Below are 16,471 nucleotides of genomic sequence, written 5' to 3' on the forward strand. Positions count from 1 at the left end.
GAAAGAGAGGAAGGCATGCTGATATAGATGGCACGAGCTACTGAGCAGATATTTGCATCAAGTGACTTACAAGGTAAACTGTACAAGCATGAAACTTTGTTAGGGTAAACTTTTCCAGGTCTGTCAACTCCTGCAAATCCTGGACTCCAGCACCTAAAACTTTAGGGCCAAAGTTTTCAAAAATAGGACCCTAAAGTCAGACTTCCAAATCTGTATTTAGGCACCAGCATGGGTTTTCGTGTGTGTGTGTGTGTACACGCACATACTCAGCATGTATATATTCAGCAGTGCTGCACAAATGTTAACTAATGAAATAATTCCTCACTGCAATCTGTGTGAAGTAGGCAAGTAGCATTATCCCCATTTTACAGTGGTTAAGTGATGAGCCCAAGATGTCATCCTGTAGAGAGTCAGAGTCAGGGTGAGAACTTGAGGATTACTGTCCCCTCACATCTTGCACAGTTTGTTGGGCCACAACATTACCAGCAAGTTAAAGTATGGATTGGATGAATGGACTATAAGGAGGATAGAAAGCTGGCTAGATTGTCAGACTCAACAGGTAGTGATCAACGGCTTGATGTCTAGTTGGCAGCCATATCAAGTGGAGTGCCCCAGGGGTCAGTCTGGGGCCGGTTTTGTTCATCATCTTTATTAATGATCTGGACGATGGGATAGATTGCACTATCAGCAAGTTCATGGATGACACTAAGCTGGGGGGAAGAGATAGATACGGTGGAGGGTAGTGATAGGGTCCAGAGTGACCTAGACAAATTGGAGGATCGGGCCAAAAGAAATCTGATGAGGTTGAGGAAGGACAAGTGCAGAGTCCTGTACATAGGACGGAAGAATCCCATGCACTGCTACAGGCTGGGGGCCGACTGGCTAAGCAGCAGTTCTGCAGAAAAGGACCTGGGGATTACAGTGGATGAGAAGCTGGATATGAGTCAGCAGTGTGCCCTTGATGCCAAGAAGGCTAACTGCATACTTGGGGGCTATGAAGGGGCTTGGAAGAGGGATGGGGATGGATGTCTACCTGAAGTGGTGGTTTGAAATGGTGGGGAGACTGGAATGACTGGGGAGGAGGGAGGAGCACCTGCGTTTAGCGAATAGGCATTTTTGCTATGACCTGTGCTCACACTTGTAGCAGAGTAACCTGGTGCCTGATTTTCCAGCATATAAGCATCATAAAACTTATGAAGGCCAGTAGGAGTTGTTCATCTGTGGTGCCTGAAGAATCAGGCCGTTTGCCTATGACCAAGTCAGTCTGCTGTAAGAAAGATCCTTTCTTCTGCATCTCTTTCTAAGCTGGTTGCCTTCGATAGCTGATATTTTGTGAAATAATGCAAACTTCAATCTCTGTTATTGAGCAGAACAGGGAGTGGCATTAGGAAGGCCAGGGCTAACCTGATAGATTTGTATCCCTAAAATGGCAAGGCTCCCAAATTACACTTACCATCTTTCATGAGCACATAACTCATTATGGAATGATTTTTATGTTGACATTTAAAAAAGTTATTGAAATGGAAAACGTCTCTTTACACTAAAAAGCAAAATAAGAATGATGCATATGTTTGTATTACATTGAACTAGTTGTGAAAAGTGCTTTTCCCCCCCTCAGCTTGGACCAACCGGAAAATCTCATCATGAATGGTGTCCTAGTGGTGGTAATTACATTTCTGATTGATTTCTCAGCTACTCTCATTCTCTCTAAAATGTAGTTTAAAATTTTTACCCAGAGGGAAGGTGCGAATGGCAAAGATGGGAGCATGGAGTTAACCAAAGAGAAACTGTATTATTTTTGCATGGACTGAAATGCTCCCATGGAAGAATAGCGGCAGGTCCTACCCTGCTTCCAGGAATGTAGCGCAAGTAGAGTAGGGGCATTAGAGGACGAGAGCTGAGGAAACGTTGTTCTAAGTCTGCCATAAAAATGTTGGCATACTGTGGGGCTTAATTTGCAAACTGGATACAATTAACTTAGGTTTGAATAGAGACTGGGAATGGATGGGTTATTACACAAAGTAAAACTATTTCCCCGTGTTTAATTCCCCCCACCCCCACTGTTCCTCAGATGTTCTTGTCAACTGCTGGAAATGGCCCATCTTGATTATCACTACAAAAGGTCGTCCCCCCCGCTCCGCTGGTAATAGCTCACCTTAAGTGATCACTCTGGTTACAGTGTGTATGGTAACACCCATTGTTTCATGTTCTCTATGTATATAAATCTCCCCACTGTATTTTCCACTGAATGCATCCGATGAAGTGAGCTGCAGCTCATGAAAGCTTATGCTCAAATAAATTTGTTAGTCTCTAAGGTGCCACAAGTACTCCGTTTCTTAGTGTGATTATATTGCAACAAAGGCAAATGTCACTCTTGGATGTATTAACAAGAATGTAATATGTAAGACCTAGGAAGTAATTGTTCCTCCCGACTTGGCATTGGTGAGGCCTCAGATGGAGTATTGTGTCCAATTTTGGCCACCATGTCATTAGGAAGATGTGAACAAATTGGAGGGAGTGCAGAGGAGACCAACAAAAATGATAAGAGGTTTAGAAAACATTATCTATGAGGAAAGGTTGAAAGAATTGGGCATGTTTATTTCTACAGAAGCGAAGGCTGAGGTGGGACATAAATCTTGAAGTATGTAAAAAGTTCTGATAAAGGTTGGTGATCAATTGTTTTCCAGGCCCACCACATAGGATAAGAAGTAATTGGCTTAGTTTGTAGCAAGGGAGATTCAGGCTGGATATTAGGAAAAGATATTAGGAAATTAGAAAATATATTCTAATTATAAGGATAGTTAAGCACTTGAACAGGTTTTCCTAGGGGGACTGTGGAATCCTGTCACTGGAAGTTTTTAAGAACAGATTAAACAAACACCTTTTAGGGTTAGTCTAGGTATACCTAATCCTGCATGAGCACTGGAGGATGGACTAGATGACCTCTTAGGTTTCTTTCAGCCTTACATTTCTATGACTCTATTTGATTTTATGGTTCTATTTATCTGTTTTCTGACCAACTAACATTCAATCCCATGTGTAATTTAAACTGTCATTTACACTACCACTGAATTTGACTTACCAAGAAGTTGCTTCCCATGTAACTAGTGCACTTGGCCCTCATGCTTGCCTCTGGACCAGGAGTTCATGACAAGTCCAACACCAGACGTTAGGCTCACACCAAATGTGACATAACAGTGCAGTACTAAGAGTGGGTGGGTTATGTATTATTAGAAATGTGCTGTCCTTGGAAGGAGACATTTGTGTTTAATGGTAATTTTTCAGAAGAAGTGAGGAAATCTGGCATTCTTGTCCACATTTCCTTTGTCAATAATACAAATTCTAATATCTAAGTTTGTGTATAAACTATTATTAATCATGTAATAGCAACTCCTCTTACCTAATTATTTTGAAAAGTGCTTTGAAATATTTTGAAGAAGAAAGATGGCACATAAACTTCTTTGGTGCTGACGAGCATCTGTTTGTCCAGCAAGATACTTGTTGATCACTGTTGGATCTGTATGTATTTGGAATGTCTCTTTCATTTGAATAGATATGGAACTGAACTGATAGAAGAGCATAGAATCATAGAAATGTAGGGTTGGAAGGGACCTTGAGAGGTCAAGTCCAGCTCCCTGCACTGATGCAGGACCACAGGCATGATCTGTGAGCAACAAAGGAATTATGGGATTTGTTTGATTTATGGGAATAGCTTATCCATTTGCAGGTTAATTACAAGTGCTAAAAATTGATCCAGTCCTCACTGAATAGTACATTGGTCTCTGTCCATACATGTCCCTTTCTTTGTTTCAGCCAGGAAGACCTAGACATGCTCTTGGGGTCTGACCTGTGCGCAGAGGAGCAGGATTTCCTGCAGAAGCGGAAGAAGGTGGTTGCTGCTACCCTGAAAAAGGTTCTCCAGTTGGAAGAGGACCTGCTAGACCATGAAGTTTGTTAGATAGAATTCTGTGGCTGGAGCAGGGAGGAAGGGAATATATGTTTCAGAATATGGATACCCTGGATTTATACATTTGCCTCCAACCATTCACCTTCACTCCTGATGGCATGATACAGGCAAGTCCACTAGTCTCAATGGTGCTGTGACAGAAATACGTTGTTTGCTTAAAGCACTGCATGGCATAATATAGAGCTGGATGAGCATTGGACTTTAAGGGGACTTTTGCAGGACTGCTCCTTGCTCTGCTACCCAGTTTTTTAACTGTCACTCCCTCCTCCATTACACCAAATGCCCGATATCATAACTGATTATTCTTCTGGGGCTAAAGAGGCCCCCCTGGAAGCTGATTGCTCCTGCTGAGTAGGCCAAAAGAATTGTTACAGTGCAACATGAAATGCCTCTTTTTCCCAAAGGCATGACTGGGCATACCGCCTCTACATCGCTCCCAGCCCCTGCTGATCCACAACCAATGGGCTCAAATAATTGAATTCATTGCTCAAACTTCTTTCAGTTATTGCTCCTATCAGTGCTCCATGTCAGGATGTCCGTACATATGTGCATTCTTGATAGGATGTTTTGTCAGCAGTGTCTGCAGGTCCATGCCTGCGCCCTAGACATCCTTGCGCTTTGGTGTGAGGGTATATAGGGAGCACAAAGATGTCTAGGGCGCAGGCATGGACCTGCAGATACTGCTGACAAAATCTGTGATCAAGAGTGCCATGGCACCACTTCGCTGCCTTGGAGAGATTCACATCCCCTTCAAGTGCAAGGTCTGCTTCAGATTCAAAAGCAGATCTAGAAAGCGGAGGGAGGACAGACTGAAATTACTGCTTATGGAGAGTTTTTTGAGGCCTGGGGAATCCAAGTCCCCCTTTTCCAGATCATATGCTGCACCAACTCCTGACCACCCTGTTGTATTAATTTAGATGGAATATATGAGCCCAAAGAGTCAAAGCTGTTAAGATGACTCTGAAACTGTCCAACATTAAACAGTGTTAAATAAGGTTTGGGGTTTGCTATAGAGCCCACAGCCTCCTTAGCACCAGGGCAAACACATCATTAAAAATCCTTTGACTCAGAGGCTTTAAGGCCAGAAGGGACCATACATAACCATCTAGTCTGACCTCCTGCACATTGCAGGCCACAGAATCTCACTCACCCATTCCTGTAACCTTTTATTAAAGATACAGAAATGAGGGAAAAGCAATTAAAGCATTGGAAAAGTAAAGCAAACAAGGCTTTTATTTTAACAACATCCCTTATTCCCTTTTCCTTTAGCTGGAGGGAGTTTTGGGAAGGAAAAAAAACCCTTGTTTGACCGTCTTTTTGATGGAATCAAAGATGGTAGTAACTGTCCCTTTGGGGAAAAGAGCAGTAAGATGAGATGGGCTGGAGGAGTTGTTGTCGAAGTTCAATCTGTTTCCTAACAAGACAAACATACACAAGGGGAGAGTAAAGAATAGCAAAAATAGTCAACACCAGAGGCAGAAGCGGAATTTTCTATCACTTGCAACCTCTCCTCTGGAAAAACACATGCATGGTACAGGGTCTTATCTGCCACGCTGAGATCTGGCAAACTTGTACCAGCATTGGGCTGTTTAACTTTTAACTGCTTCTTTCTGCTCACAGGATTATAGACACTTATTAGACAGAAGAAAAAGGGAGAAAGAAGGTAGGGTAGGAAAAGGGAGAAAGAAGGTAGGGTAGGAAAAGGACACATTTGAGGTGGGGGCAGGAGACAGTCCCACATCTCAGGTGGTGGTTGGGATTCAGCCAGAGCTGGTGGAGATGGCAATGTCATCTGGCGCTCGCTCTCTCTCTCTCTTACCTGGTCTTGTCATCATCTCAGGATTGGATGATGAACGCCCAGGGTCCCAGGAGATGATGAAGGTTGAATCCATGATGGTGAAGCTAGCTCCAGTCGTCAATTTTTCTCCTGGAAATGTCTTTTTTTTAAGGACAGCAAATGGCAGTGATGGATGGAATAGCCCATCCTCTCATTATTTTGTCCACCAGTTAGGCCTAGTTTCCAACACACCAATTTTGGTTCACTGATTTGTGGTTCCATGCTTTTCTTGTTTATCAACACAGCCCTTGAGTTATAGCAGTAGACCTTTTTGTTGGGACTAATTCAATATTTCTGTCTTGCTTTTACATCTTTTCCCATCAACATCTGTTGCTGTAGGTTATTGTGACATTTTATGAATTTATGCTCACGTTTTACAGTTGAGCTTTCAATGAAGGTATATTTGTAGGCCCAGTTATCACAACAACCTCATGGACACTGCCTCTCCCTATCTTCCTAGGAGCTCCTCAGCTGGGACAGATGGAGCCTAAAGGTAGTCTGACAGGCTATTTTATGCAATTCAGCTCTATCCCTCCCTATCTCCCATCCCCGTCCCCATCCCTTTTCAGGGACCCTTCTTTCAGAGGTCTCTTAAGACAGAAAGTACAATCCCTCCTGCTCTTAGGGATGATTGAATGCATTCCATCACTATTTGTGGAAAAAGGTTTTTACTCTAGATACTTCCTGGCTCTCAAGAAAAGAGGATGGTGGAGACTGATTCTGAATCTCAGGACTTTAAACAACTTCCTCCTCTGTCAACGGTTCAGGGTGGTAACCCTGGCAGTGATCATTCCATATTTGGATCCGGGGGTCTGGTTCATTTCCCTGGACCTCTGGGACGCATACCTTCATTTAGCTATGCGCTTTGCTCAACGACATTTCCTATGATTTGTCATGGACAAGGAGCACTATCAATACCTTATTGCATCCTTCGGTCTTTTGACCACCCCAAGGGTTTTTAAAGATCCTCTCAGCCACTGCGGTGAATCTTCATCAGATGGGAATAATTATCTTCCCTTAGCCGGATGACTGGCTCCTGAAGATGGGTCCTTTCTCGAGGTGCATTCATTAACCATCAAGGCACCATCCCTCTTCTGCTGCTTGGGCCTCTGTCTCCATGTGGAGAAGTCTATGCTCATACATATGGAACAAAGAGACTTCATTGGGGCCACTCCCTTTTCCACCAACTTCAACGCGTAGCTGCCCATAGACAGGTTTGCTACAATGTCCAGCCTCATTTTCACACTGCAGCTGAGCCCACAAACTACAGCAAGGACTTGTCTTCAACTCCCAAGGGAGGGATAGCTCAGTGGTTTGAGCATTGGCCTGCTAAACCGAGGGTTGTGAGTTCAATCCTTGAGGGGGCCATTTAGGGATCTGGTGCAAAAATTGGGGATTGGTCCTGCTTCAAGCAGGGAGTTGGACTAGATGACCTCCTGAGGTCCCTTCCAACACTAACCTTCTATGATTCTTGGGCCACAGGGAAGCCTGTACATTTGTAGCTCCCCTGGCAAGACTACACTTCTGATGTCTTCAAGCCTGGCTTGGGTCTGTCTACACACCCAAAAAATACAATCTGTCCAAGCAGGTGTGGATACCTCAGGGGGTCCTTGACTCCCTCAATTGTGGATTGATCCCCAAAAGGTCTCTGTGGGAGTTCCATTTTCAAGTTCTCTCCCTACAAACTTCATCATCGCAGATGTTTCCCTTTTAGGCTGGCATGCCCATTCTGAGGTCTTCTCAGCCCAAGGCAATTGGACCCCCCCCAGGAGATGTCTCTCCATAGCAACATTCTTGAAGTCAAAGTAGTCTGATACACTTGCTATCACTTCCTATGCAACATCAGGGGCCACTCTGTCAGAGTAATGCTGGACAACAGGTACTGAAATATATTATATGTATTGCCAAGGAGGAACAAGTTCCCAGATCTTATGTGGAGAATCCATAAAACTATGGAACTGGTGCATATCCCGCCGCAAAATGATCTCAGTAGTTTATGTACCAGGGATACAGAGAATGCAGCTTGAGCTAAATTTTAGAAGCTGTTAGATTCTCAACACACTGGTAGTTTGAGTTAATTCCCAGGGGACTGTAAGTGACTTCAGCAAATTTTTTCAAATTATGCTTTTTGTCTGAAGTCAGAATTGTTCCATATATATTCTTGTCTGCTTCCATGATCAGGTAAAATATTTCATTTTTGTGTTTCTAGAATGGTGTGAATTTTCCCCTTATAAGGTTGGATTCCTGAAATACGCCGCTTTCATTCGCTCAGAAGATTTTGGAAGTGAATTTTTCATGGGGCGACTAATGACGAAGAACCCAGAGTCCTGGATCTGTTACATAGAAGGTGATTATCCTTAAAAAAAAATAAAAATAAAAAATCAGTCTACAGGAATGATATAAGATCACAAAAACCCAGATATCCATTGTCAATAATGGGATCACCAGCCAGGTGGGCTGTATGTTAGTGGGTTGTTCCATAGAACAAAGTAGGTAGGAAAGCCAGCACAAAAACTAGAAGGGGCTTTGAACTGGTTAGCAAATTCTTGCATATTAAACAGGTGCTTCTATGTAACAGTGCAGATAAAACTGCACAATTGGCTACTGAAAGTTTTAGTCTGGCTACTAAATGAACTATGCAAATAGCTTTGGAGTATGTAAAAGAATTGTGAATTCATGAGAGTCTCTGGGCTTATTCTATTTCTAGCTTTATTAAGCCATATCTCTAGTGAAGATAAAAACATGAATTAACAGCTTTCTGCTTTCCTTTTTTCATGCTAACTTAGTTATTTTAGTGGGATCTCTGCCACCACTGTAAGTGCTTAGAACTTTGTAGATAGTTTTGCTCTCTTTTTATAATCACAGTGGCCCTCTTTGTCCCTTTTGTCGCACTCTTTTGAGCAATAAGAAAACAGGCTTATCTGTATGTGTGATCTTTCCTTGAAATAGTTACTTTCTACAACACACTCCTTTCTCTGTCTCCCTTGTAGAGGCTAGAACTCTCTGCTCTCAACAAGGGCACCTTTCAAATACAGGTGTCTCTCCATATAGGAAATGTAACTGTGGTAACCCCCTAAATTTGTATAAATAGCTGCTTTCTTGTCCCTTCCCCCACAAGAATGTTAAAATAATATCTTTCAGGTATGTTCTAATATGCTTTCAGTGAGCAAGTTTTGGCCTTTTGGCTGGTGCTGGAGAATGACATTTCATTAGCAAATTTAAAAAAATATTTGTAAAAGTACACCAGGCATACTTAAGATCAGATTCCCATAAGTTTAGTACAAAGATGTGTAAAACAGGCAGGAAAGGTTAATTCTCATAATGCATTATAGAGAGCTAAAAGAAAAGGAGTACTTGTGGCACCTTAGAGACTAACCAATTTATCTGAGCATGAGCTTTCGTGAGCTACAGCTCACAGAGAGCTAGTTACCAATCAGCCCCCAAGGGAAAATTAAACCCTCAATGTTTCTTGTGGGAATCTCTTTTCATAGGATACATGATATTTTCAGAAAACCATCATGGATTTTGCACAGTTCCCCATTTTTGTAGGGGAGGATTGGGGGGAGTGGCAAGATTTCCCCAAGAAAAGGATGGCTTCAATCTCAGTTGTTTTGTCGCTGGCATACCAGTGTGGGGAACTAAAAGGTTAAAACACTGATCAAAATCTTCCTTTACTTTTAAGGGATTCTTTCAGGATGGAGGGTTAAGATGCTGTGAGGGTCCAGCATCTCAAGGGTAATCAGATATGGAATCTGAAAACTTGTTTCTGTTATCCTTTCCTTCCACTAGAGAAGAAAATCATAGGCACTGTCTCTAAATGGTGTACTAATACTAGAAATATCTGCCTTTCAGACTGTCAACTGGACTTGTTCCCTAATCAACTGACCACATCAGAAGATGACCTGTGTCTGGCTGATGCTGCCTATTTCATCAATACCAGTTGTCCACCACTCTTGAGGAAGGAGAGGAATGTGGATATCATCCTGTCATTTGATTACTCCTTGAGCACAGCATTTGAGGTTATTCAATTTGATTTATCTTTCTGCTCGACTGGCTGTTTTCAAACCTTCCATCTCTAGTGGCCACCAATATCTGAGGTGCTGCCAAGATTGACATGCCAAATGTGCCCCTATGCTTAAATCTGCCATTTTATATCATAGGTATCCCTTGTAAAAACGAAGCCTGCTATTGCCTTACCATTTAAGTTCTGAGGGTACCCAACACACCCCAGGTGTTCTGAGTTTCCTGCATCATGATGCTCCCTCTATTTTTCCTCTGTAGTCAGAGAAGTAATTGCCATTGTTACATATGTGAAACTGCCAGTGAAATTTTTATTTCACTGGGTTTGTAGTCTTTTCAGTATTGGGGTAAAAATAATCCTTTTATTACAGAAGGATGGTAAGAGTAAGTTTGCATTTGTAACAGTGATCTGACCAAGATGGCTCACAGACTGTTATCTAATACTGACAGACCTACAGCACCAATTATGTAAACTCCCATAAAAATCAAAAACAAAATAGTGCACCAGACAGATATATAACACATATATGTAGCCACCAAAAATGCATCAATTCTATGACAAAAAAGTCAGAGCTGTAAATGTTTTTAGCTTTAAATTCTTTTTGCAATCTGTTACATTTCTTGGCTGCTGGACAGTCAACAGTCCACCTACTGTGTCATAAATATAAAGGGAAGGGTAACCACCTTTCTGTATACAGAACTATAAAATCCCTCCTGGCCAGAGGCAAAACCCTTTCACTTGTAAAGGGTTAAGAAGCTAAGATAACCTCGCTGGCACTTGACCAAAATGACCAATGAGGAGACAAGGTATTTACCATCCTGATTTTACAGAGGTGATTCTTTTACTTTTTCTTTAATTAAAATTCTTCTTTTAAGATCCTGATTGCTTTTTCATTGTTCTTAAGATCCCAGGGTTTGGGTCTGTGTTCACCTATGCAAATTGGTAAGGATTTTTTATCAAGCCTTCCCCAGGAAAGGGGGTGTAAGGCTTGGGGGGATATTTTGGGGGGAAGATGTCTCCAAGTGGGCTCTTTCCCTGTTCTTTGTTTAACACACTTGGTGGTGGCAGCATAGGGTTCAAGGACAAGGCAAAGTTTGTACGTTGGGGAAGTTTTTAACCTAAACTGGTAAGAATAAGCTTAGGGGGTCTTTCATACAGGTCCCCACATCTGTACCCTAGAGTTCAGAGTGGGGAAGGAACCTTGACATACTGAAAGTAGACTAAATTTAGAGAATGAATGAGGGTAATAAGATATTAGCTTTTAAATGATATATTGTCAAGGAGAACAGAGGTAAGTTCTGAAGACAAGCTAGTACTTGGTGCAAGTGATGTCTTATAGATGACTAAGTACAAGATCTCAGACGTTTGTTTTTCAGAGGGCTAGTTGAATAGGGACTGTGGTGGCAAATCGGATTGCTGAATAGTTGGTGGCCAACCTCTTCAGTACTTTGATGCCAGTCTCTAAGTGAAGCCTGTTGCTGTTGGAGTGTGTGGTCATGTTTGGTACTTGTCAAATGTGACTCTGTCCTTTAAACTTGCAGAGAAAATTTTGGAAAGTTGCTCCCAAGAGGAAAAGCATTTGAAGTCTTCAGTAAAAAGTCACTTTCAGACCATTTGAGATTGTGATGTGTGTTCCAGTTTAACAGTTAGATGCAATATTTCTTTAGGCCTGATTCCATAAACTTCATGGATGCAAGATTCTTATTGACTGGAGCAGAGTTTTATCTGCATAAGGAGTACAGGATAGGCCCCTATTATTGAGATAACAATCAAGTCTGTCCATATTATTATTTTGTCAAATGATGTGTCTCAAACTGTTTTCTAATTATCTGTTTTCTAATTATTACCTAATATTTCTATTCTAATTATCTAATGTTTTCTAATGATCTGTTTTCTAATTATTATCAAGGGATTGAATAAAATTACTAACATTACTCCTGAATATAACTGGTAGAAAATGTGTCAAATAATTTGAAGAATTTCGCAATATTTTCCAGTTAAATTAATTTAACAATTATTCCAATATTTCCTTAGCTTACAGAGCTGGTCCAATGTACCTGGATTTTGTAAAACAAAAATAAGTAAAATATTTAAGAATATATTCACTATTCACTGAGCTCTAATCCTGATAATATTTTAAAAAACCCAACATTAATGTTACCTTGGTCCTTTGAATGCCCAAGTTTGACATGATATAACTTAAGTCTGTACTTGAAATTAGAATACTAGCAAATAATATGAAGGCATGTGAAATTATAGAATATGGGAGTCGTGATTTTTCATCATGTCACATAAAACACAGGGACATAATTTCTTTTAGCTTAGGCCAGGTTTCTCAATGTCTTAGTTCTGTCAGTGCCAGGAGCAGTTATTTTACCTGTTTGTATGTTTCTACTAGCAGTCTTTACCTCTTCTTGTTTTCTAACTATGGCTGAGTTATACTTGTTTTGAAAAATCTTCTCAGTATTTATTAACCTGATGTTTTAAAGGGTATATATGTTGTTTGTTTATTTCTCATTTTATATATCTATTCTCATCTTGTACTTTACATTTATTCCTACCGTTATTCCAGTGCAATGTGGCATTTTTCTACATTCCAGGAGGGCTGCGTTGGCCTTAATTTTGTTGTTTGTTCTAATATTGTCCACTTCTGTGCTGATGTAGTCTATGGAACAAACTGGGAAATACTGTTCAAAGTGAGCAAGACCTTTTCCAAAAATTATGCTGAGCGAAGAAGATAAGAAGAATCCAAAGGAGTGCTACATATTTCTGAATGAAGAGAATCTGAAGGCTCCCATAGTAATTCACTTCCCATTGGTGAATGATACTTTCAGGAAGTTCAGAGTACCTGGTAGGTAGTTGAATATCAACTCAAAGAGCCAATTTTATAACTATTTGGCTCTGGATAGTGTGTACTGTACATCACAGTTCTCTAATGGCTGTCACTTTATTGCTTCTGACAACTACATAGATATTCCTCTTAGGTGCTGGCTTGTGTGTGTTGATACTGAAGTTCACAGTGTCCACCCAATGTGCAGCATGTGTGAAGTATGGCTAGCAGCTGTCATGTCTGTTACAATTTTACTACAGTCCACATGACCAACTTTTCCCCACTGTGTTGTGGTACGTTTCCCGTTGCAGCATAACCAAATTCTTAACTGATTAGTTCATTGTTTCTCATAGTACTGTAACAATCCTATCCATTGTAGAACTGGGTGAAGTTTCCAATTTTACAGAAATTGAGGTTAAAAATCCATAAATTTTATTTACTTAAATAAAGTTACTCAGATCAAGGCAGCTCTAGGACTTGCTGGAATTTGTGATCAACTCCATCCCAGGTGGATTACGAGCCAGATAGAGGCTACAGAGCACTGAAAATATTGGGGCTTCCAAAAGAGAATCTAAACATTCTGGGTTTATTTGCAAATTTGAGATGCCAATGCCAGATTTTTTGCTGCTTCTCTTTGCCTCTGATGTTTCCAATACTGAATGGACAGGGCCAATGGAAATCTCTGCTGCTGCAAATGCACAGAATTCTGCAAAATATGTTGTTGTTCATGAAAATCATCAGTGTGCCCCTTCATTCAGATAGGATATTCCTATAGGAAACAATGTATGGTATGTCTGTGAGGAAATTTTACTCTGGTTAGGTTGGTACCTTCATGGATTTTGGGATCAATAAATAATGAATGTCACCCTGGTTTCCTAATCACTGTGGTTTTTGGTCTTCTGCAGGGGTTGAACGCAGTCCTTGGGAGATGGCAGAGGGAACGGTACCTCTTGCTGGTTGCTGCTCACCATATAATCTCTTGAATGTGGCCTACTGTAAGGATGACTTTGACAAACTGCTGAAGCTGAGTAATTTCAATGTCCAGAATCACATAGACATGATTCTGCAGGCTTTCCACACAACCATAGCATGGAAGAAATGCTCTAGGAACTGAAATTGATGTCTCAGGGCTTGAATTCTCCTACATCCTATTTTATTTATCATGACCATAAGGAGGAATCCCAGAGTTCTCTTATCAGGGTGATGTGACTTGATGCAGCATTTCAGTAAATGTGCAAGAACCCGCTCCCCACCTGTCTCAGATTTAAAACTGTTTTGATTACACAGAATGTGTTATTGGACATCAAGCTTAAATATTCATACACAGGTATTAAAAAGTGGCAGGTCTTTTAACTACTAGGCCTTGTTTACATGATCATTTAGTTCCCAGCAAGCTGCACTAGCCTGCTATGTATTAAGTGCCCTGTGTGGACCCTGCTACCACATGCTAAAAGTTCTGTAGTGCCCTTTAATCTACTACCATTTCAAAGTGGGGCAGATCAAAGTGCATTAGGGAACTGTTAATGCATGGTAGCAGGGGCCGCATGGACGCTTGGCTGGCAGGCTAAAGAGGGGTAAAGTTACACTCCAGCTTGCCATGAACTTAAGTGTTCATGTAGACAAGCCCTTACATGGCCAGGATGAATCTGACCCAGGTCAGTAATGGCTAAATATCATTACTATCTAATGGTGGTCTCTAGGAATGAGTTGGTGGTCTGTCCATTTAACAGTGTTCAGGCATCTCCATCACAAAACCACAAAGGACACTCTTGTTGGTAGTCTCTGCAGAGTGACTAAGGACTGAATAGTGGTCTCCAAAGTGGGGTGCGCGGCAGGAAGCGTGCCACCCAAGGAGCGCCACTGGCATGGCAGCAGCATCACTCCTGGACCTTTGATTCTTCAGCGGCACGCCGGCGGGAGCCCGGCTCTCCCCACTCTGTCTTTGGCGGCATGCCAGCAGCAGCCCGGCTCTCCCCAATCCATCTTCGGCGGCATGCCAGCAGCAGCCCGGCTCTCCCCAATCCATCTTCGGCGGCACGCTGGCAGCAGCTCCTCTTCTTCTTTTTTTCTTTTTTTCCTTCCCCAGAGCTGGCCCTGGGGGTGCGCGATTCTAAAAGTTTGGAGACCCCTGGAGACTGAGCGACACACTGACACCTAGAACTGGGCACAACACATGTGAGATACTAATGGGCAACACGGGCTAGTCTTTACTATTATTCCCCTTCTGTATCTGATCTTTTGATAAAAGGAGAACTTTAATTTTCAGCGCTGTCAAGTCAGCACCTTTCACAAGCACTAAAATGCACTTTAAGGAGAGAAGCAGGCCTGGAATAGGATGCTATCTATCAAATACCAAATTCAGGTATGTTATCTCGTCCTTCAGTGTTCTTCTGTCTCTTGACAGAGCTTAGTATAACTTCTCAGAGGGGCTATTAATTGAACATCCCTAAACAGCGACACATTGTAAACAGGTGCAATTCCAGTCCTGTTTTGAACTGAAATCTACATATATTGTATTTAATCCAAATGTATCCTTTTCCTGGCTTTGCCTTCATTGGCATCTTAGAACCTCAGGCTAACTTTCTTCCTAAATTTAGTAATTCCTAGGATTTCCCTGTAGTTTGTCTCAGATCTTAGTTCCCCCTGCTCCATGAGCCCCTCTCACCTGCCTTATACCCAGGATGGAATTAATGAGTCACACCTGCCAGAATGTCCCTGCAGGGCTCAAACGCCTGCTAAGAGGGCCAGTCAACAAAAGAACCCAACCACCCTGCTATACCCGTGCATCAAAGAAATCATTAAAAATACTTATTTTTGTAATAATTTATATCAAGAACTGCAATGTGCATTTTTTCCTGTAAAATTTTATTGAATATAAATAGCTAATAGCCATTTCCTGTTAGCACTAAAAGAATCTACTATTAAAGGCATTGGAAGTCAGTGGAGGAAAGCAGAGGAGTTGTTGCATTTGTTGAGTGACGGGCACAATATTAACCACACCTAAGGCACATGTGATTGTCTCAGAAGTTCTAGTTTTGCCTTATTCCTCAAATATTGCCACGCATGGAGTTTATACCAATACACTTTTGCTAGAAAAAACTTTTTTGTTTTTGTGATACAGCATGGCCAGAGGGCAGCAGGAGAGTGTTAGAAGGGAGCCTTATTCCCTGTAGATTAATTAGAGCACCTGAAGCCAATTAGAGCACCTGAAGCCAGTCACCTGATAAAACCCCCCTGCTTCAGTCAGACTAGAGGAGGAGTTGAAGCAGAGTGGTTTCGTGTTGGAGCAGAGAGCATTTTGGAGGGAAGCAGAGGAGAGTTTGGAGAAGTGCTGTGGTGGGCTAAGAAGACCAAGACCCTAACTAAAGGGACACCTGGTTTGTGCAGAGGGAGGGCAGGAAGCCCCACAAGCTGAAGGGCAGGAGAGGGAAGTAGCCCAAAGGAAGGAACTGTTAGTTCAAGCGGTTTACCGCTATCCCTAGGGCCCCTGGGCTGGGACTCGGAGTAGAGGGCGTGCCTGGGTCCCTCCCTCTCCTCTCCACTCCCCTCCTCTAGGACACTAGTGGGGCAATTAATACCCCCATTCAGGGGCAAGAAAAGGTGCCCTGAACCCCCCCCACCACAAGAAGAGAGAGTGCGAGACCCATCATAGTAGTGCTGGCAATTTGCCACAATACCTCTAACTTGTGCTTGTCAAGAAGCATAATCTACTGGGTAACTTTCCCCATCAGCAAAATGGGGTTAATAATATTTATCCGCTTCTATAAAGTGCTTTGAGATTGTCAAATGAAAGATGCTATATAAGTTCATAGTATT

The 16,471-nt window shown here is 41.9% G+C and overlaps 1 protein-coding gene across 1 annotated transcript in view; it reads left to right on the top strand.

The window, feature by feature from the left end:
- LOC140913609 (cytosolic phospholipase A2 epsilon) overlaps positions 1 to 16,471 on the top strand; it is an 88,121-nt gene that overhangs the window by 2,957 nt on the left and 68,693 nt on the right. Inside the window, exons 2-5 of the mRNA XM_073350336.2 lie at positions 3,814 to 3,949; positions 5,588 to 5,630; positions 8,014 to 8,151; positions 9,594 to 9,823. Of these exons, the coding sequence (XP_073206437.2) occupies positions 3,814 to 3,949; positions 5,588 to 5,630; positions 8,014 to 8,151; positions 9,594 to 9,823 (547 nt within the window). The remainder of the gene's footprint in view (positions 1 to 3,813; positions 3,950 to 5,587; positions 5,631 to 8,013; positions 8,152 to 9,593; positions 9,824 to 16,471) is intronic.

Source organism: Lepidochelys kempii, chromosome 6, assembly GCF_965140285.1.
Source record: "Lepidochelys kempii isolate rLepKem1 chromosome 6, rLepKem1.hap1, whole genome shotgun sequence".
NCBI lineage: Eukaryota > Metazoa > Chordata > Testudines > Cheloniidae > Lepidochelys > Lepidochelys kempii.